Raw genomic sequence first — 21,335 nt, 5'->3', positions numbered from 1 at the left:
TACCCTGCCACTGGGAGTACACTTTAGCTGGTTGAGTGGAGAACAGCCTGTTTATTCTTCTGGCTTATATCTCCTTTGTGTATCTCTTCAGTCTGGCAGCCAAGACTTAGAGTCTTTGTTTGGTTGTTTCCAGGGCCTTAGTAATGGGCATCTGTTTGTATTTCTGGGGAATTTCCGTTCTGCATGCACCCTTCTGGAGTTCTGACAATTACTTCTTTTAGTGTTGCCTTGATTTTGGCTTCCAACGTTCTCTTCCATGGTGGACTTCATGGCCACTCTTAATGTTAACTTTGCCAAGCATTTCAAGGATTACCAGTGCTGTACTGTATATCAGCTCATTGGTCTCTGTGATGGTCACAGTAGAGATTGTACTCAGTGCTGTATTCACATCATCTAGGAGATCCTGTGGAGGCACTTCACTAAGCTTCACAAGTCAACGTCGGGTTGAGAGGCTCGTAATTTAGCAATGGTCTTATCTCTTAGGTCAGACGTTCTCATATTCAGTTGTACTTGCGTCATTGGGGCTAGATACCTAACCTTTGGGGGGGTTATGTTAATGCTTCCTATTTGACTGTGTCTTAGTTCACCTTTTCTCTCTCAGGGAGAGAGAGAGAGAGAGAGAGAGAGAGAGAGAGAGAGAGAGAGAGAGAGAGAGAGAGAGAGAGAGAGAGAGAGAGAGAGAGAGAGAGAGAGAGAGAGAGAGAGATTTTATGATTATGAAATGGAGCATTTGTTTTCTTTTTCTCCATCTTGTTCTATAACTGCACATATGTGAAGTACTTTGAGCACCATATTGATTAATTCATTGATGTGTACAAATGCAGTGGTGGCTACAGTAATTTTCTGTTTATTTGTAATTCTTTTGACGTCTTTGTAAAATGGTCAACATGTACATACAGTTGAACATCCATTGGTATACATGTTGCTATAGTGCTTATTGCACTAGATGCAGAGAAAACATTGTTTTGGCTAATGTTGATGATTGTAGTCTTATGATTAAGTCCCACTGGTTTACAGCTTTAACTGAAGGATGATTTGAAAAGATGTGACCTCATTAAATGGAAGCGGGACATTAAATGTACACCATGCTGTATTTTTCTTCATTTTTGCTTCTACCAGTTCCCTTCTTCATTCCTCTAGAGGAGTTGTCCAGGTTCATCATTGATTTGTTTTTTGTTTTTTTGTTTTTTTGTCTTGCAGTCCGTTGAAAAGGAAATTGTCTGTTTTGTGAAGAATGAGTTGAAGAAGTTCAAGAAAGTTCTAAGTTCAGCAGATTCAAGTTTAGACAACCAAGAAGAAAATGAGGACATGCTTGACAAGGATGAGGTAGCATACAAAAGAAGTACAGAAGAGGCTTTTCTAAAGATCACGCTAATCTTTCTGAGGAAAATCAAAGCAAACAAGCTGGCTGACTCTCTACAGAACAGTAAGAGAATGTTTTGATATTTATTTGAAGATAAGCTGAAATTTTAAAATATGTTTTTGTCCCTAACTCTTTCATAACATGGATGGTAGTTAAATTGGATACCACCTAGATAGAAATTACTGATTTGAAGCTAGGTTTGGCTTTTGAATGTTGTAAGTGATAAACCTCAAAAACAAATTTACTGAGATTAAAATAAAAATGTTAAATAAAACTGAATTGAACCTTGCTTTTGCAGTAGATCCTAGATTAGTGGCCAATGCTATAAGACGAGTCTTTTCAAAGTGTTGGGTTCATCTCTGCTAAGCGTAGTGCCACAACTCTTCAGTGGGTCACTAGTCTATAGCTGTGGCTCTCTGGAAATCAAGTTCAGTTCAATTCACTCTCAATCATTCTTAGTAATATGACCTGTGATTTTAGCATAACTTAGTCAAATATGCCAAAACTATATCAAATCTGTTTTTCATTTCATAAACGGTAATCTTGTCATGATTTAGGTGATTATTTGACTCCATGCTCCACTCCTCCCAGCCACTAATCACCTCAATTAGTTCCACCTGCTACCACTAATTACCCTCCAAGTTATTCCACATGTTCCTTTGCCTACATTTGCCAAGATGGGTGTCTCTGCAATACCTAAGTAAGACTTTCTTTTGAGCGGGAGGAGTTTGCTTAAGACATGATTGGTCTGATCAATATTTGTGGGAGGAGTATGCCTAAGCCGTGATTGGTTATGGGACAGTAATGGGGTGGAAGGTAGGCGTCGTATGAAACATGATTGGTCGGAATGACCATGTTTGCTGCCATGACCGTCATTGCTTTCTTCTTCCCAAGGAACGGTAGTGCAGCTGCTAACTAATGTTAGCTAACACTTTTTTAAATAAGAAACTTTAAATAGTTATTTTATTAAGCTACGATGGCTACTTTGCCTCTGCTGCCATCATACACCGTGCCAATAAGGCTATGTTCACACTGCAGGTGTTAATGCTCAATTCCAATTTTTTTGTGTCCATTCACATTTCCAAATATATGCGACTTGTATGTGATCTCCTGTGTGAACTAAACACGTTCAACCTAAGTGTCCCGCATGCACACTCGTGGACGCGATGACGTCACACGTAGCAAGCGTCCTCAGTGTTTGCGGAAGTAAACATGGATTATAATGCTGGCAAGCATTTTTCGGTCATTAATTTATTTTCTAACCGGAGCTTTCCGTCCATTGACTGCTCTTCTCATTGTAGTCCGCTATGAGTGTCGTCTTTCTTCCCGCTTCTGCATAGCAGGACGCAGAATAGTGACATTTGTCGAGTATCGGTGACATATAGGTCGGATTAATGCGACCCGGCCATACAGACACAGCTCGCATTTGAAAAGATCAGATACATATCAGATTCAGCACCACATATCCAAGTGGCCTGGGTCGCATTTGAAAAAATGCGATCTGTGTCATTCAGACTGTCATAAAACGATCAGATACAGGTCGCATATGGGCAAAAAAATCTGAATTGGTTCACTTCAGGCTGCAGTGTGAACGTAGCCTAAGTGTGTAGACTGTCAACAAACACCAACAGCACACCACTTGCTTCTGCTCACTTGCCCAGCAATTAGCTATCACGGTAAATATGGCAACTGTTCGTCTCAGTCACAGCAAGCTGCTTGTGGCGGCTATGGACCCGTTTCCAAGAACACAAAGCCCCGTGAATAAGACCAACACCAGATTGCCTACAGTCCCAAACTAAACAAAGAACCAAAGCATCGCTACCTTGAGAAAATACAGTGATTTCATAGCAGACCTCTCAACTTTTAAGGAAAGTTAAGAGTGAGATTATGTTAATCTTTTTTTGGGGGGGGGGGAGCTGGACGCTGGAAGAGTAGATCCTGTCAACTCCGTGTCATTTTAATCCAACTACACATGGAAGCAGAGATATTCATATATTTAGTGGGTTAAAGTAGAAAAAAACACAACTGTTCTTCTGTGATCGCTTCAACATACCTAGACTGCCTAATATGAGGAGAATCACGTCTGTTTAATCTCCATTCGCAACATTTATGACTAAAATTGCTTCTTCTCAACAAGTAAACAGCTCTGTGGTCATTTCCAGATTTCTGACGAAAATACAATTTGCTCTGATTGTCACTCATCTCCAGAAAATCTGTTTGCTGCAACCAAAACTTCACCTTCCTGAGTCCATTTCAGCTTCTTCCTCTTCTCTCTTTACCCCGTCCCTTTGGAGTCAATCATAAGAAACCAGTGTTTAGCCCTCTTTTTTTAGGCAGAAGATAGTTTCAATTCAATTCAATTCAATTCAATTTTATTTATATAGCGCCAAATCATGAAACATGTCATCTCAAGGCACTTTACAAAATCAAGTTCAATCATATTATACAGATTGGGTCAGATTATACAGATTGGTCAAAAATGTCCTATATAAGGAAACCAGTTGATTGCATCAAAGTCCCGACAAGCAGCATTCACTCCTGGGGAACCGTAGAGCCACAGGGAGAGTCGTCTGCATTGTACATGGCTTTGCTGCAATCCCTCATACTGAGCAAGCATGAAGCGACAGTGGGAAGAAAAACTCCCCATTAACGGGAAGGAAAACCTCTGGCAGAACCGGGCTCAGTATGAACGGTCATCTGCTTCGACCGACTGGGGTTACAGAAGACAGAGCAGAGACACAACAAGAGAGACAAAAAAGCACAGAAGCACACATTGATCTAGTAATCTGTTCTACATTAGATGGTAGTAGCGGGTGAGCCGTCTTCTCTGGATGATGTCACAGTTAACAAAACGCCAGACCAGGTGTACCTACTATGAAGAAAAAGAGAGAGAGCAAAAAGTTAAAAGCTGAAATGACGACAGTCATTTCAATGTAATACAATGCAAAACTGGAGAACAGTAGACTGAAGAACAGTAGAAATCAGTAGAGTGAGAAAATTAGACCCTGATGTCCTCCAGCAGCCTATGCCTATCACAGCACAACTATAGAGGTAGCTCAGGGTATGAGCCACTCTAACTATAAGCTTTGTCAAAAAGGAAAGTTTTAACATTAGTCTTAAAAATAGATAGGGTGTCTGCCTCACGGACCAAAACTGGGAGTTGGTTCCACAGGAGAGGAGCCTGATAGCTGAAGGATCTGCCTCCCATTCTACTTTTAGAGACTCTAGGAACCACCAGTAGACCTGCAGTCTGAGTTAGAAGGAGAATTTTAAATTCTATTCTTGATTTAACAGGAAGCCAATGATGGGAAGCTAAAATTGGAGAAATATGATCCCTCTTGTTGAGCGCCATTTTCTCTCCAATTTCCTAACATTGTGCTTCAAGGAACGCAGTTCTGAATTAAACCAAGGAGCCAGCTTCCTGTGAATAATCACCTTCTTTTTCAAGGGAGCTACATTGTCTAATGCAGAACGCAATGACGAAGTCATACCGTTTACAAAGACATCTATTTGTGAATTGGAAGAAACAACATTGCTGCCATCTACAGGGCATTTCTGCAATACGGAGGAGACATTTATGACGCTAAAAAGGAAAAGCGTTGCTAAAAACAAACTTCTCAAAGGTTTAGATTATTTGGGGGCATTGATGTCTCTAAAATCAGTTTTGATCTGGGACCTTAAAGTCGGTATCTGACACAGACTGCTACAGACCTGAGTGTAAGACTTGAGAATAATCTTAATGTCAATGCTCAGTTAAAATCTTTGGTTCGGTTCAGCTTTTTCAAACTGAGACATCTGACTAAAAATTTTAATCTATGCTTTAAGTACAATTTGCTTAGATTACTGCACTTCACTCTGGGATTAACAAAACTCTAGTGGCTTGACTGCAGCTGGTCCAAAATACTGCTGCTCTTCTTTTAACTGGTTCCAGAAAATAAGAGCACATTTCTCCACTTTTGGCAGCAATTCATTGGCTACTGATTCACATTCGGAGTGATTTAAAATGTATTTTATTTGTTTTTAAATGTCGTCATGGCCTTGCTTTCCAGTATTTGTCAGACCTGATTCATATCTACATTCCCTCTCATTTGCTCATGTCTGCAGATATGTTTTTATTAGTCATCCGAAAAAAAACAAGCGCAAAGAGGTAATAGCATGTTCTCTGCCATTGCACAAAACTCTGCATTCAAGTAGCTTTACATATCTGGCAGGTTAACTCACTTTCTGTGTTTAATGTTGTTTTAAAACAGATCTTTTTTTGGCCTTTAACCCAGTTTGAGATGTTAGCTTTTGAAGTTTTTATTGTTTGTTTTTGTGGATCTGCATTTTATTTAAAATTTTGCTGGCTTTAACTTTTTGTTCTGTTTTGAGTTACTAGTTTAGATTATATAAATATTGCTGAGATGAGAATATTATTAGTTTTTAAAAAAGGGGTAAATATGTTTTTGCAAGCAGAAGTTGTCACACTCCAGACCTGGGTGCAAGGCCGGGTTGTCTCGCTCTCTCTCTCTCTCTCTCTCTCTCTCTCTCTCTCTCTCTCTCTCTCTCTCTCTTTCTCTGCAGGGTGTGACGGGCAGGTTCTTCTCATCACAGCTAACTAGAGCCCTTCTTAAGGAGCAGAGACCAGGAGGAGGGCGTCAGTTCTTTCTCGCTTCCAGCGTGGTACATGACCGAACTTACTCTGTTCCGAGTTCCCTCCAAGCCAGACCTAACATTGTGTCTCTGTTTATTTCCCTTCAGAACCCTTCGCCCACGCCACAGAAACCTCAAGCCTGGAACCCTAGGGGAACTGGATGTTCCTGATCGTCTGCCAGTGCTAGTTCTCCTCCTAGAGCTCACCTGCCTGTCCACCCTCCCAAACCATCTGCACAAGAGAGAAAGCATCTCTGGATTTCCACCCGGACCCAGGACATCACTCCTCCTGGTTCTTGGCAAGCCTCCGACTCTGTGAGATTAGTGACCTTCAGATTCTCATCAGCCACAGGCTGTTTCTCACCGTTTTCCCTTGCCTCCCCAAGCAGACCAGAAGACTGTCAAACCGGACACCACCAACACCTGACACCCTGCACTTTAAACAATAAACCAGATTCAACTGAACTGTTTTGTCTTCGTGGTTGCCCTGATTCTGAGTCGTTATTTTCTAACATGACAGAAAGAACTGACCAGTCTGACTCAGGGGCGCAACTGCGGAGCGCAGTTTCCCATCAGGGGTTATTGCTAGTACAGCATGAGGCTCTATTACAAACCATGAGCCAACAGCAGACGCAGCTTGTTCAAGCCGTGGGCTCACTAACTTGTGAGATTCAGGACCTAAGAAGACAGTTAAGCAGGAATCAACCTACCTCTCCTTCTCCCACAGTTGTCCAACCTCCCGCTGATATCACGCCGGCTCCAATCCCTGGTGTTGGGGTGTCCCTCCTACTCCAGAACCCTTTTTTGGTGAGCTGAATCAGTCCAGGGGTTTCTTATTGCAGTGCTCCTTAGTTTTCTGTCACTCCCCTCAGTCCTTTCCAGATGACGCTGGGAAGATTTCTTATATTGTCGGTCTCCTCAGAGATAGAGCCCTGGGTTGGGCGGAGTCATTTATCGATGAAACAAGCATTCTCAGTCTTCGTTATGCCGACTTCCTAGCACAGTTCAAAATAACTTTCTCCTCCTCGTTAAGCAAGGAGGAAGCAGCTAAAAGACTATGGTCCCTGAAACAGGGAGGTCGCTCGGTAGCTGACTTCACAGTCAAGTTCCAAACCCTGGCTACTCAGGCAGGTTGGGACGCCCTGGCTCTTAAAGCGGCATTCCTTAACGGACTCACTGAAAAATTAAAGAATGAACTAGCCACTCGAGACAAACCCCGAGACCTAGAGGAGCTTATCGCTCTAGCTATTCGGGTGGATGACTGGCTCCATGAAAGAGCCTGTGAGAGACGGAGATAGGACCCTCCTCCGGCGCGACGCCTCACCCCTCCCATCTTAGTCACGCCTCCCAGTTTCCGTCCAGCCCTCTCAGAGAGCCAACCATTGGAAGAACCCATGCGACTAGGTAGAGCTCACCTATCCCCGGAAGAGAGAGACAGGTGTATGAGGGCTAAACAGTGTCTCTACTGTGGCGCCTCCGGGCATTTTCGTTTGGACTGTCCCGTTCGCCCAAAAAATCCGGCCCGCCAGTAGTCCAGGGGATACTGGCGGGCGCATGTTCTGAGACCCCCACTCCCCAATTACTGTTACAATCCGTTATCTGTCTTCAAGACTCCCAACATCCGGTCTCAGCTCTTATTGATTCAGGCTCTGAGCAAAGCCTTATTGATCCAGTCTTAGTTAATAGACTCCGCGTACCTGTTCGTTTGTTACCATCCCCAGTCTCAGTTGTTGCTTTGGATGGCAGTCCCCTAGCCACCATTACCCATCAGAAGCTTCCACTTAAATTTATTTCTTCCGGTAATCATCATGAGAACCTTTTCTTTTTTTGTTTTTCCCACTAAACACTCCTGCTGTTTTGGGTTACTCATGGTTGGCGGCCCACAACCCTCACATTAATTGGAGAGAGTCACCAATAGAAACATGGAGCTCCAGTTGTCTGGCGTTGTGTCTCCAGTCAGCCCTTCCCCATTCTTTGATTGGTCCTACCTCCCTTGAGGTTCCTCCTGATCTGTTCTTAGTTCCACCCGAGTATCTTCATCTCCGACGTGTTTTTAGCAAAGACTTAGCAAAGCCTTCCACCTCATCGTCCCTATGACTGTTCCATAGATCTCCTTCCAGGGGCCCCCCTGCCGTCAACCCGTCTTTATAAACTGTCTCAGTCAGAACAGGGAGCCATGGAGAAATATACAGCTGAGTCATTGAAAGCGGGCATTATTCACCCATCGTCCTCTCCTGTTGGGGCAGGCTTTTTCTTTGTTCAAAAAAAAGATAAAACACTTCGTCCTTGCATAGATTACAGAGGCCTAAATCAGATAACCATTAAAAACAAATACTCTTTACCCCTTCTGGCTTCAGCCTTTGATACTGTACGCGAAGCCACCATCTTCACCAAGTTGGACCTCCGCAACGCTTACCATTTGGTACGTATCAGGGAGGGAGATGAATGAAAAATGGTTTTTAAGACACCGATCGGCCACTTCGAGTACCTGGTCATGCCTTTAACCAATGCCCCAGCCGTCTTCCAAGCCCTCATAAATGATGTACTCAGAGACTTCGTTAATCATTTTGTGTTTGTTTATTTAGATGACGTCCTCATTTTCTCCAAAGACCCCAAACAACATCAGAAGCACGTCCGCCAGGTCCTCCAGCGGCTCCTAGAGAACCGTTTATTTGTTAAGTCAGAGAAATGTGAGTTCCACCGTGAGTCCATAAGTTTCCTTGGCTTCATCTTTGAGGGTGGACAGGTGAAGACCGATCCAGCAAAAGTCAAGGCTGTGGAGGACTGGCCCACACCCAAGACCCGAAGAGACCTCCAACATTCTCTTGGTTTCGCCAATTTTTACTGAGTGTTTATCAAAAACTTTAGTGTCATTGCCTCGCCCCTTAAGGCCCTCATTTCCACCAAGACAACCTTCGCTTGGACCCCTGCAGCCGATCAGGCTATTCATTTTCTCAAGAAGAGGTTCACACAAGCCCCCATCCTGACATACCCTGATCCGTAGGCCCAGTTCACTATGGAGGTCGACGCTTCAGATACAGGAGTTGGGGCCATCCTCTCCCAGATGTCTGCCTCTGATGGCAAACTCCATCCCTGCACTTTCTTTTCTAGGCGTTTCTCTCCAGCCGAGAGAAACTACGATGTGGGAGATCGTGAACTGCTGGCCATAAAACTGGCTCTGGAGGAGAGGCGCCATTGGCTGGATGGGACGGAGTTGCCTATTATTATCTGGACAGATCATAAAAACCTTTCCTACATCCAGTCTGCAAAACGCCTTAACTCTCGTCAGAGCCGTTGGGCACTGTTTTTTTTCACGTTTTCATTTTACCATTACCTACCGCCCAGGCTCCAAGAACGTTAAACCAGACGCACTGTCCCGACAGTTCCCTGCCACCCCTGACTCCACTGACCCAGAGACCATCATCGCCAAACCCTGCATCATTGGGGCTGTCACCTGGGAATTGGAGAGGCAGATTCAACGGGCGCTGGAGAACGAACCTGACCCTGCAGGCGGTCCTCCCCATCGACTCTATGTTCCATCAGCTGTCCATTCCTAGGTAATCCACTGGGGGCATTCCTCCAGGTTCTCTGGTCACCCTGGCTCCTCTCGCACCATCGCCCTCATTAGACGATATTTTTGTTGGCCGTCCCTAAACAAAGACGTTTATGAGTTTCTTTCTGCCTGTCCTGTCTGTGCCCGCAACAAATGTTCCAGCAGACTGCCTACGGGCCTCCTCCAGCCTCTACCCACACCTAGCCGTCCCTGGTCACACATAGCCCTGGATTTTGTCACCGGTCTACCTCCATCCAATAACAAGATGGTCATCCTCACCATCATTGATAGGTTCTCCAAGGCATGCCATCTGATACCTCTGACCAAACTTCCATCTGCTCACCAGACCGCCAGACTGTTGTTCAACCATGTGTTTAGACTCCATGGCCTGCCAGTGGACATTGTCTCTGACCGCGGCCCACAATTTACTTCCCAATTCTGGCGTAACTTCTGTCAATGCCTGGGGCTAAGGTTTCACTTATGTCCGGATTCCATCCCCAGTCTAATGGCCAGTGCAAAAGGCTCAATCAGGAGTTGGAGAACACCCTCCGCCGTGTCTGCTCCCACAGCCCCACCTCCTGGAGTCAGCTCCTTGCATGGGTAGAGTATGCACATAACTCGCACATTTCTGCAGCCACTGGTTTGTCCCCTTTTGAAGCATCTCTGGGCTATCAGCCCTCACTCCTTCCCTCCTCCTTCCCCGACTCAACCGTTCCATCCGTCAGGTCATACCTTCAGCAGTGCCGCAAAGTCTGGGATCGGACCAAAGCCGCCCTTGAACGCACCTCCGTTCGCAACAAGAGGTTTGCGGACCGCAAACGACTCCCGGCACCCACCTACTTCCCTGGACAGAAGTGTGGTTGTCTTCTAAAGACTTCCCGCTAAAGGCAGTGTCCAAGAAACTGGGCCCTAGGTTTCTTGGTCCCTTTAAGATCCTCCGCATCGTCAGTCCTACAGCTGTTCGGCTCAAACTTCCTCCTCACCTTCGTGTACACCCCACATTTCATGTGTCTCAAATTAAACCCATCACCTCTGTCAGACTGTCAAACCGGACACCACCAACACCTGACACCCTGCACTTTAAACAATAAACCAGATTCAACTGAACTGTTTTGTCTCCGTGGTTGCCCTGATTCTGAGTCGTTATTTTCTAACATGACAGAAGTTCATCAGAAAGAGCTCAACAACATAACACAATCTTTTTCTTCCTGACTTTAATAAGAAAATATTGTTGTCGGTTATAAAAGGCCCAATCTGAGTTCTCATATTCACATCCAGGGAATGAAAACACCCCCGATTATCATTAATCTACAGGTTTGTTTATCAATGTAGGTCTATAACCTCATTGGTGAATGAGGCTGAGTTTCATCAAGCCTATATGGTCCGACATCTTCCCCTCAGCTGGAACACTTGAAGCACACAGGGGTTCACGCTGTTTTTACGCATAATCCAGCTGCTGATGTTTTCAGTTCCATGCACTTCTAGCCTGTTACAGTTTATAATCTTTGTTGTCACCTTTCACGGTGACAGTTTGTCATCTCAGTCTCCGCCCTGACCAGACACAACTCCTCTATGGCGCAAGGCGCTCTAGAGTGTAATCACGCATCCCAAAGGCTGATTTGAAGTTGTTCTCCAAGCGCGTTTTGTTTGTAGTTGGAGCAAACGGAAATATTACCTTTTGCTTCACTTTTAGCCCACTAATAGTCTAAAAGGCAGAATCCCACAGAAAATATAGCACTTTTTATGCATTGCAACCACAGATTTGACGAGTATAAGCACAGCTTTCAAGCTCTGTGCCTCTGTGGTTCCTAAGTGACAAAAAAAAAATCACTATTTTATAGTTTACTTGTTGAGATCATTTTATACTTAATGATACCGGTGTGAGGTGGCGAGGTGGGCAGATTTTTTCCCCCATTGATGCATTGGGTGTGAGGAATAAACAGTGAAAAAAATTCATAAATGAATACTTGTTAACGGCTCAATTTGAAGGAAGAGGAGGGATGATGGGTATGAGCTGAAGCCCCTGATGTTACAAGTTCCTTAAAATGACCCTTAAAAGTGTGCACCTAAATTACATGTAACTTAATTATGCGCACCTTAATTCAAGCACAAGGCGATGCAGCAACCCACCGAAGCACCACTGGTTCTGTGTCGTTAAACAAATAGCATGAAACTTAACTACTAACTCTCCTATTGATTTTAAGTGAGACATTTTGCTATGGGTGGAAAGACATTAAATGTTGTAGTTCACTTTTTGAAGGCTAGCTGTCGATAAAATGGCCAGCCCAGACTAAGTGGTGTTTTAGACTGCATCTGGTTAGCAGAACTGTTTTCTGATCCAATGTGCAGTAGAGGTGCAGATTAATCCTAGGATTGATACTATCGATACAAACGCTGGTATTGATATTGAACAATACTCGTCTAAAAAGATCGATACTTTTTATTCTCTTCTGCACGCACTGACTGTACTGTACTGGGTTTACATTGTCACACATACATTGGAACATGGCCATAAATACACATCCCTGTGACTCACCGCCTCCGCTGTGCACATTTGTTTTATCCCTCGGGACAAGACCACTTGGTTTGATGTGCTTAGAGGCGCTGCTCACTTGGGAGAACTGGATTGGGATACCCCCCGCCCGAAAACCCACCACCCATCCATATGTGTTATTCTTACGATGTTGTCTGTATGTTGCTTCTTTGTACTGAGGGTTTTTTCTTTCATCCTCATACTGTCCCTATTCAGAGACCCACAACCAACCCAATGTATTCTTTTCTCTTCTCTGTAAAATGGCAGCACCTCCGTGGCAGCAGCCTCAGTCACCTGTCTACTCATGTTTGTTTTTCTTGATGGGCTGTACTGAAATGTAATCCACCCCCACCCAGGGGAGAAACAAAGCAATTTATTTCAACTTCTCTCAAGTCAGCTCACTTTGGCTCCTGTAAAAAATGCTCCTGTAACACCCACAAGTGAGCGTAGTGCGGCTAATTCTAGCCATTGGAACTGGGCTTTAAGATGAGGCAAGAATTTTTTTTTTTAAAAGAGATAGCAAGAAAATAGGTGGTGTTGATGTGAGGTGTTAGATGTGTTAAAAGGAGCACAGACATTTAAAACAAATAAAATAAAATGTAGATTTTAAAAAAAGCACAGACGTTTGAAATATGTTAAAGAAAAAAAATACAACAAATGTTTAGGTATGAATGAAACAAGTGTAGTAACAATATAAATTGTAACAAAAAATTCAAATAATTTTGTGATGGTGGAGTTGTTTTGCTCCCTAAGGGGATGCAAACTTTCTCAAGCTTTGAAACTCCTGACAATAAGACAATTCGTCCAAATATATGTATTTACTTTGAGAGACATATCCGTTATTCTTATTAAAAATGATGCACATTTTTATTTCCTTTTTGCAGAATCCCCTGGAGCATGCCAGTATAAATTCAAGTCTAATTTGAAGGAGAGATTTCAATGTTTGTTTGAGGGAATTGCCAAAGCAGGAAACCCAACACCTCTGAATGAAATCTACACAGACCTCTATGTTACAGAGGGAGAAACTGGAGGGATCATAGCTGAACATGAGTTCAGGGAGATTGAAACAACAAAATCCTCCAGCTCAGAAAAAATAATCAGGTGTGATGAGATCTTCAAACCTGAAAAGGATCGCCCAACCAGAACAGTCATGACAAAGGGAGTGGCTGGGATTGGGAAAACCATTTTAACACAAAAGTTTGCACTGGACTGGGCTGAAGACAAATCCAACCGCAATATACAGTTCACATTTCCTCTCACATTCCGGGAGCTAAATTTGCTGGGAGGGAAGACGTACAGTTTGGTAGAACTTATTCATCACCTCTTTAATGCAACAAAAGAAGCAGGAGTCTATAGGTTTGAAAATTACAAAATTGTCTTCATTTTTGATGGCTTGGATGAATGTAGGCTTCCTCTGGACTTTAACAGAAATGAAATTGTGACTGACATCACAGAGTCCACCTCAGTGGAAGTGTTGTTGACAAACCTTATCAGGGGAAAACTACTCCCATCCGCCCTCCTCTGGATAACCACACGGCCAGCAGCAGCCAGTCAGATCCCTCCTGAGTATGTTGACATAGTGACAGAGGTGAAGGGCTTCAATGACCTACAGAAGGAAGAGTACTTCAGAAAGAAAATTGGGGATGAGGTCAATGCCAACATTATTATCGCACACATCAGAAGATCACAAAGCCTTAATGCCATGTGCCAAATTCCAGTCTTCTGCTGGATCACAGCTACAGTTTTGCAGGATGTGTTGAAAAGCAGAGATGGAGGAGAGCTGCCAAAAACCATGACTGAGATGTATGTTCACTTTTTGGTGGTTCAGACCAAACTGAACAACAAAAAGTACCATGGGACTAATGAGACAGACCCACACTGGATTCCTGAGAACAAAGAACTGATTGGGTCTTTAGGAAAACTGGCTTTTGAGCAGCTGCAGAAAGGCAACCTGATCTTCTATGAATCAGACCTGAGGACTTGCGGCATTGATATCATATCAGCATCTATCTACTCTGGAGTTTTTACACAGATTTTTAAAGAAGAGCAAGGCCTCTACCAAGACAAGGTGTTTTGCTTTGTTCACCTCAGTGTTCAAGAGTTCCTGGCAGCCCTTTATGTTGATTTGATCTTCTCCAACACTGGGATCAATCCCCTGGAACCTGAGGAACTACCTACACAAACATCCAAACCGTCAAGCAATAAATATCTATTTTTCTACCAGAAAGCAGTAGACAAAGCTTTGCTGAGTCCTAACGGACAACTTGATTTGTTTCTTCGATTTCTTCTGGGTCTCTCTCTGGATACCAATCAAAAGCTTCTACAAGGGCTGCGGATACAGGCACAAAGTGACACCAAAACCACTGAAGAAACAGCTGAGTATGTTAAAGAGAAAATCAGGGAGAATCCATCTCCTGAGAAAAGCATCAACCTTTTCCACTGCCTAAATGAGTTAAAAGATAACTCTTTAGTGAAAGAGGTTCAACAGTATCTTAATTCAGGAAGCCTCTCCAGCAAACCCCTATCTTTATCTCATTGGTCAGCTCTGGTTTTCATCTTACTGTCATCTGACGAAGACCTAGACCAGTTTGACCTGCAGAAATATTCTCCTTCAGAAGAAGCACTTCTAAGGCTGCTACCAGTGGTGAAAACCTCCAAAAAGTCTTTGTATGTTTTAGTGTACCTCAGTAGATTGTTAAATATCAATAGTTTCAATCCAGCTTAAAGTTTTTTCTCTCTTTTCTTCTTTTGGACATTTAGACTGAGAAGCTGTAATCTAAATGAGAAAAGCTGTGTAGCTGTGGCAACAATTCTCAGCTCTGAGTCTACCTGTTTGAGACAGCTGGACCTGAGTAACAATGATCTGCTTGACTCAGGAGTCAGGTTGCTCTCCGCTGGTCTCATGAATCCAAACTGTAAACTAGAGGTTCTCTGGTAAGGAATCATATCTGTGAATAAGATTAATCTTACATCACATCCATAGCAAATAAGCTATATCTGAAGCATTCTCTAGACTTTTGTTACTTACTAGGAAGGGGTATTTCATTTTGAAATAGTTTTGCTTTAAAATATGATACAATCTAGGACTTAATTTATTTATCATCAGATGGGTTTATTTTTCTTACCGGTCACACTAAAGAATTTGCTCAAATACGACTGGTGTTTGACTGATTTATTTTTTAAAGAGTGTTTGGATATGTTTCCAGTCTTTCAGGTTGTCTGATCACATGTGAAGGCTGCTTGTCTCTGGCCTCAGCTCTAAGTTCCAACCCTTCACATCTGAGAGAACTGGACCTGAGTTATAATCATCCAGGAGACCTCGGAATAAAACTACTCACTGATGGAGTGGAGAACCCTCAGTGGAGACTTGACACTGTCAGGTAGGGGTATTGTAGAGAATAGGCCCCATGACTGCAAATCATCTTGGCATTAAGAAGAATTTTGAGACAGACTCCAGCTCATGATGTACACAGATTACATAAAGGACACAGACCCAACAAGACATATTTCCACTTTTTAAATAAATGAAATCAGTTGATTGTACTGACCAACACACTTCCAGAGAAGCTTACAGTGTGCAAATAGATAAGATTTGTATTTGAGTCCAAAAAGTTCAATAGCAGATCTTTTGCAAACAATATGAATGAATATGTTGTTACATGAATTAATCACTCAACAATTCCCTGTGCTGTCCTCACCATCCATATAAGGAGAAAGACTGTACTACACTTAAGCAATAATATTGATCAATTTCAATATACAGGTATGAAAAAACTATATATGAGTGTAGCAAAAATAGCGTGTACATGATTAGAATCTGCTTTTGTATACAAACCTAACCCTAACCCTAAACCTAATAGCTTAGGTTACAAGTGACCAATATATTTGAAGGTAGACAAAAAAGAAACACAAATCTTCCCACTTAGAAAGGCAGCAGACTAAAGACAGGTGATCACTTGTTTGAAATAAAGCCAATCTAAAGCTTAGAGTTGCAGATGATTTATTTATTTTTTGTCCTCTGTTGGACTCAGGTCCTTATAAAGACTGTTGCATTCATGAAAATGTGTGTTTCCTGGAAATTCCAATTTAGGGGACCAGACCTGTGAAATACAAAAATCTGACTGTCTGTATCCTTTCAGGCTGGATCATGTTGGAGCGCAATGGATGAAAGCAGGGCTACAGAAATGTAAGTAAACCACTATCTGGATTTTCACTCTGTAGCAAAAAATATATTGTTTAATTAAATTTCATGCTAAATCATTTGATAAGTGACATATTACTAAGCATTTCTACTAGGGACCGTCTTAATTTCTTGAAGTTAGAAGATTTCTAAATTCTCATATTTATTCGTTATTGAGACTTGACAATAAGAAAAACAAATTATATTACCAAATGTTGCTGCCTAACATTATATGAGAGTAAAATCAAATAAGGAAAAATATACACCTGTAGAGTTAGCATCAATTATACAATAAAACCTTTTATAAGTCTAAACCTTTAATTAAGGTTGTAAAGCCCTGCCACTCTTCTTTCATTGCTGCTGTCTTTACTTCTTATACAAAAATATGGTTAAATAACTTGGCCCCAGTGACCTGAAGTTGTAATTCGATTGAGTTTAATTCAATTTGACTCAATTTTATTTACCTATATAGCCCGAATTCGCAACACATCACCTCATTGCACTTTGCAAAGTGAATTTTATTAAAATCATACATACACGTTGGTCACTCCAAAAGATCGTAGAGCCACAGTGGACAGTCATCTGCATTGTCCATGGCTTTGCAGCAATCCCTCATACTGAGCAAGCATGAAGCGACAATGGAGAGGAAAACTCCCCTTTAACAGGAAGAAAAACCTCCAGCAGAACCAGGCCCAGTGTGAACGGTCATCTGCCACGACTGACTGGGGGTTGGAGAAGATAGAGCAGAGACACAAAAAGCACACATTGATCCAGGAATCCTATTTAAGAGAGGGTAGTGGCAGATGATCTTAACCCCAGGGCTCACAGGTCTGTTTAGCTGTGACCCCTGGATGGTGTCACAGCTAAACAGAATTCCAGGGCAGATGTACTTACTATGAAGAGGAAAAAAAGACAGAGAACATAAAGTTAAAAGTTGAAATAACAACAAATAATGCAAATTTGGAGAACAGAAGGAGAACTCCACAGATTGAGAGAAATAGATCTTATTTCCCCTCCAGCAGCCTAAGACTATAGCAGCATAACTACACATATAGCTCAGGGTAACCTTAAGTCACTCTAACTATAAGCTTTGTCTAAAAGGAATGTTTTAAGCCTAGTCTTAAAGGAAAAGTCCGGTCAGCAAGGAAGAATCAATGGATCATTACCTATACCTAAAACTAATGTTCGTGGTGATTTAATGAATTTAATGTTAATCAGCAAAAAAATAAAAATATAAATTTTTGTCGTGATCACTGAGTCTGGGAGTGCCCATTAATGACCAAATATGGTAACACCTCACTCCTGACGTCTTCTGGAAGTGACGTCACGGTGCGGTAAGCTGAGGGCCATTCTCTGTGCTTTACAAGCTAATTCAATAGGAACTATTATACAAAGCTGCGATCAAGAACAATTATTTCGGATTTCGAGAGGACTTCAACATTGAAATTCGCGAGAGCTATTGTTAAAGTGACAACGCCCACGTGCATGGCAGTTGGATGTTGCAATACATCGGATGAAAGTGAAAAAAACATTACTTACTCGACCAGTCCGAATCATGATCCACCACGGGTTCATTGTTGGATTGCCAACTTGAAGAGGGAGGATTTGACATTGAACTTATGGCCAGAGAGAAAACATGTCATATGTAGCCAACATTTGGAAGAAGAATGTTTTCAAGATGACATAAAAGCGAGAATTTTCGGTAGGCTTTTCTTTTGTATAATGTAGAATTTGCGGGGACATTTGGTTATCTGACCAGAGGGGCGAGGGATATGACACAGCGTCACTTAGTTTAGAGCCCAAACAAGCGATTTCACTTTCAGAAAAAAAGCCCAAAAAACTGCAACCCGCGACTCATGAAATTTACATGCGACTTTAGAAAAAAAGAAGCCCAAAGTCTCATTAAATAAGAATGGGCTTGGTAACAGTAAGCGCGGGTCTATTTTGTAAGTCTAGCATTCTAGAGCCGAGGGTAAAAAAAAAAAAAAAAAAACACAGTCCGGAGGGCATTGGGGGTGGGGTGGGGTAGCATTAATGCGGTTAACGCGCGTAAAAAAATGCGCAGTTATGGTCAAACAAAGTTAACACATTAAAACTGACAGCCCTAATTTTAATTGATATTGACACTGATATTTCATCCGCAAGAAGAACAAACTGAAAAGAATAACACAAAAATAAGGAGATGGCTGTGGTGCCGCAGCAGACAGATTCAACTCACATCATCCGTTTTTGGTCTCCTTGGCTCAAACTGGTATGGCTGTATTTCGTCAAAAGTCAGGTTGCTATCAAGAAAGTCTTCCATATATTCCAAATCGCTATCAGATGATGATGATGATAAATCCACGGAACTCCCATCGCTCTTGCTAATTAATCATTTCATCACTCTCTGCTTCGCATAGCGCACTGGTCGTCGCCAACTTGAATAATAGCGCGTAGTAACAAACCACAGAGAGCATTGGGACCAGCTCAACAGCCAATCCTGCAATGTGACGTCACAAACTGGGAGGTGGCAGTGCAGCTCTTTGACCACCATGGATGCCTCCAGTAAAGCACATTCAAATGAAAATTACTCTTAATTAAAAAAAGTATCATTTATTGAACAGTTTGTAATAATTTTATATTTAAAGTACTTTCAGAAGTTTTAATTCTGATTATGAATGGACTTTTCCTTTAAAAATTAGACAGGGTGTCTACCTCATGGACTAAAACTGGGAGTTGGTTCCACAGGAGAGAAGCCTGATAACTAAAGGATCTGCCGCCCACTCTGATTCAATTCCTTTTAAAACCTAGTAATGATTATTATTTTTCATTTTCTATGCCATCATGCCCTAAAATCTTACAAGTGGAGGCTGCCCTTTTTTTAACATGGTTATTTGATTAAAAATATGTTAAGGTCTCAGAAAAACATTCAACTGTAATGCATACTTCTGGAGAACCCAATATTCAGCCAGACACAGAGCTTCATTTTAAAAAAAGTTTATTGCGAGAAGTGGATAATGGCAGAAGAAAGGCTGGCAGTAACGGACAGGAGACCTGAGGATTCAAGTGGGGTGACTGACAGAACCAATACTGAATAGAAGATAGAAGTAGCAGGCAGTGACAGACTTTAACAGCCGGCCTATGGCTCCCCAGAGCACGCAGCAGGAACTCACGTGAAATAGGGCAGACCAGCACACGGAAACTTGAAAACCTCCTCAGTGAGGGCTGATCATAGGCAGAGAAACTGAGTCCAACAGGTTGAGCACACAAGAACTGAGCGCGTCAAAGCGGCAGGGCATTATACAGGTTGGACAATGAAACTGAAACACCTCTCATTTTAATGTGAGAGGTTTCATGGCTAAATTGGACCAGCCTGGAGGCCAATCTTCATTAATTGCACATTGAACCAATAAGAGCAGAGTATGAAGGTCCAATTAGCAGGGTAAGAGCACAGTTTTGCTCAAAATATTGCAATGCACACAACATTATGGGTGACATACCAGAGTTCAAAAGAGGACAAATTGTTGGTGCACGTCTTGCTGGCGCATCTGTGACCAAGACAGCAAGTCTTTGTGATGTATTAAGAGCCACGGTATCCAGGGTAATGTCAGCTTACCACCAAGAAGGACGAACCACATCCAACAGGATTAACTGTGGACGTAAGAGGAAGCTGTCTGAAAGGGATGTTCGGGTGCTAACCCGGATTGTATCCAAAAAACTTAAAACCACGGCTCCCCAAATCACGGCAGAATTAAATGTGCACCTCAACTCTCCTGTTTCCACCAAAACTGTATGTCGGGAGCTCCACAGGGTCAATATCCATGGCCGGGCTGCTATAGCCAAACCTTTGGTCACTCGTGTCAATGCCAAACGTCGGTTTCAATGGTGCAAGGAGCGCAAATCTTCGGCTGTGGACAATTTGAAACATGTATTGTTCTCTGATTAGACCCACCTTTACTGTTTTCCCCACATCCGGGAGAGTTACGGTGTGGAGAAGCCCCAAAGAAGCGTACCACCCAAACTGTTGCATGCCAAGAGTGAAGCATGGGGGTGGATCAGTGATGGTTTGGGCTGCCATATCATGGCATTCCCTTGGCCCCATACTTGTGCTAGATGGGCGCGTCACTGCCAAGGACTACCAAACCATTCTGGAGGACCATGTGCATCCAATGGTTCAAACATTGTATCCTGAAGGAGGCGCCATGTATCAGGATGACAATGCACCAATACACACAGCAAGACTGGTGAAAGATTGGTTTGATGAACATGAAAGTGAAGTTTAACATCTCCCATGGCCTCCACAGTCACCAGATCTAAATATTATTGAGCCACTTTGGGGTGTTTTGGAGGAGTGAGTCAGGAAACATTTTCCTCCACCAGCATCATATCGTGACCTGGCCACTATCCTGCAAGAAGAATGGCTTAAAATCCCTCTGACCACTGTGCAGGACTTGTATATGACATTCCCAAGACGAATTGACGCTGTATTGGCCGCAAAAGGAGGGCCTACACCATACTAATAAATTATTGTGGTCTAAAACCAGGTGTTTCAGTTTCATTGTCCAACCCCTGTATATGAGACGATCAGGCAGCGAATGGGTGAGTGAGGCAGGTATATGAAGGCTGGGGAACAGGTGAGCAGAGTTGGAACTGATTAGTTGCAGCAGGTGGAACTGGTCTGGGCTGATGAGGAATGAGCTGAGCAGATTGGATAGTGAAAAATGGCTGTAGGCTGAATGGAGTGTAAGCTAATCATCCAGAAAGTCCAGGACCATGACACTCAGCAGTGTAAAACAGGGAAAGTATTAGCAGAACCAACATATATGGTGTGGTTCAGGGGTCTGCAGCCTTAATGTTCCTATCAGACAAATTGCCTCTTCAAATAAAACTTGCTGAGAGCCACAAAATCTGATACTCTTTAAATAACGTCTTTGAAACAAATCTAATACAGAACTGTGCAGGTAATTTTTGCTTTGTTGATAGTGAATAAAAAGTATTAATAAAAAATTGTTTTTCTTAAAATAATAATATAATCTATCTTTTTAAGGTATTAAAAACAAACTTTTATGTGCCCCGTTACAATAAGAAATGGCTT

At 42.5% G+C, this 21,335-nt stretch overlaps 1 protein-coding gene across 2 annotated transcripts in view; it reads left to right on the top strand.

The window, feature by feature from the left end:
• LOC110367139 (NLR family CARD domain-containing protein 3-like) overlaps positions 1–21,335 on the top strand; it is a 47,124-nt gene that overhangs the window by 14,612 nt on the left and 11,177 nt on the right. For both annotated transcript variants that reach the window (XM_036130124.1, XM_036130123.1), the window contains exons 4-8: positions 1,201–1,426; positions 12,966–14,748; positions 14,842–15,015; positions 15,288–15,461; positions 16,221–16,267. In XM_036130124.1, coding sequence (XP_035986017.1) covers positions 1,201–1,426; positions 12,966–14,748; positions 14,842–15,015; positions 15,288–15,461; positions 16,221–16,267 — 2,404 coding nt within the window. The remainder of the gene's footprint in view (positions 1–1,200; positions 1,427–12,965; positions 14,749–14,841; positions 15,016–15,287; positions 15,462–16,220; positions 16,268–21,335) is intronic.

This window comes from Fundulus heteroclitus, unplaced genomic scaffold (genome assembly GCF_011125445.2).
Source record: "Fundulus heteroclitus isolate FHET01 unplaced genomic scaffold, MU-UCD_Fhet_4.1 scaffold_28, whole genome shotgun sequence".
NCBI lineage: Eukaryota > Metazoa > Chordata > Actinopteri > Cyprinodontiformes > Fundulidae > Fundulus > Fundulus heteroclitus.
This window is presented reverse-complemented; position numbering and strand designations above follow the sequence as displayed.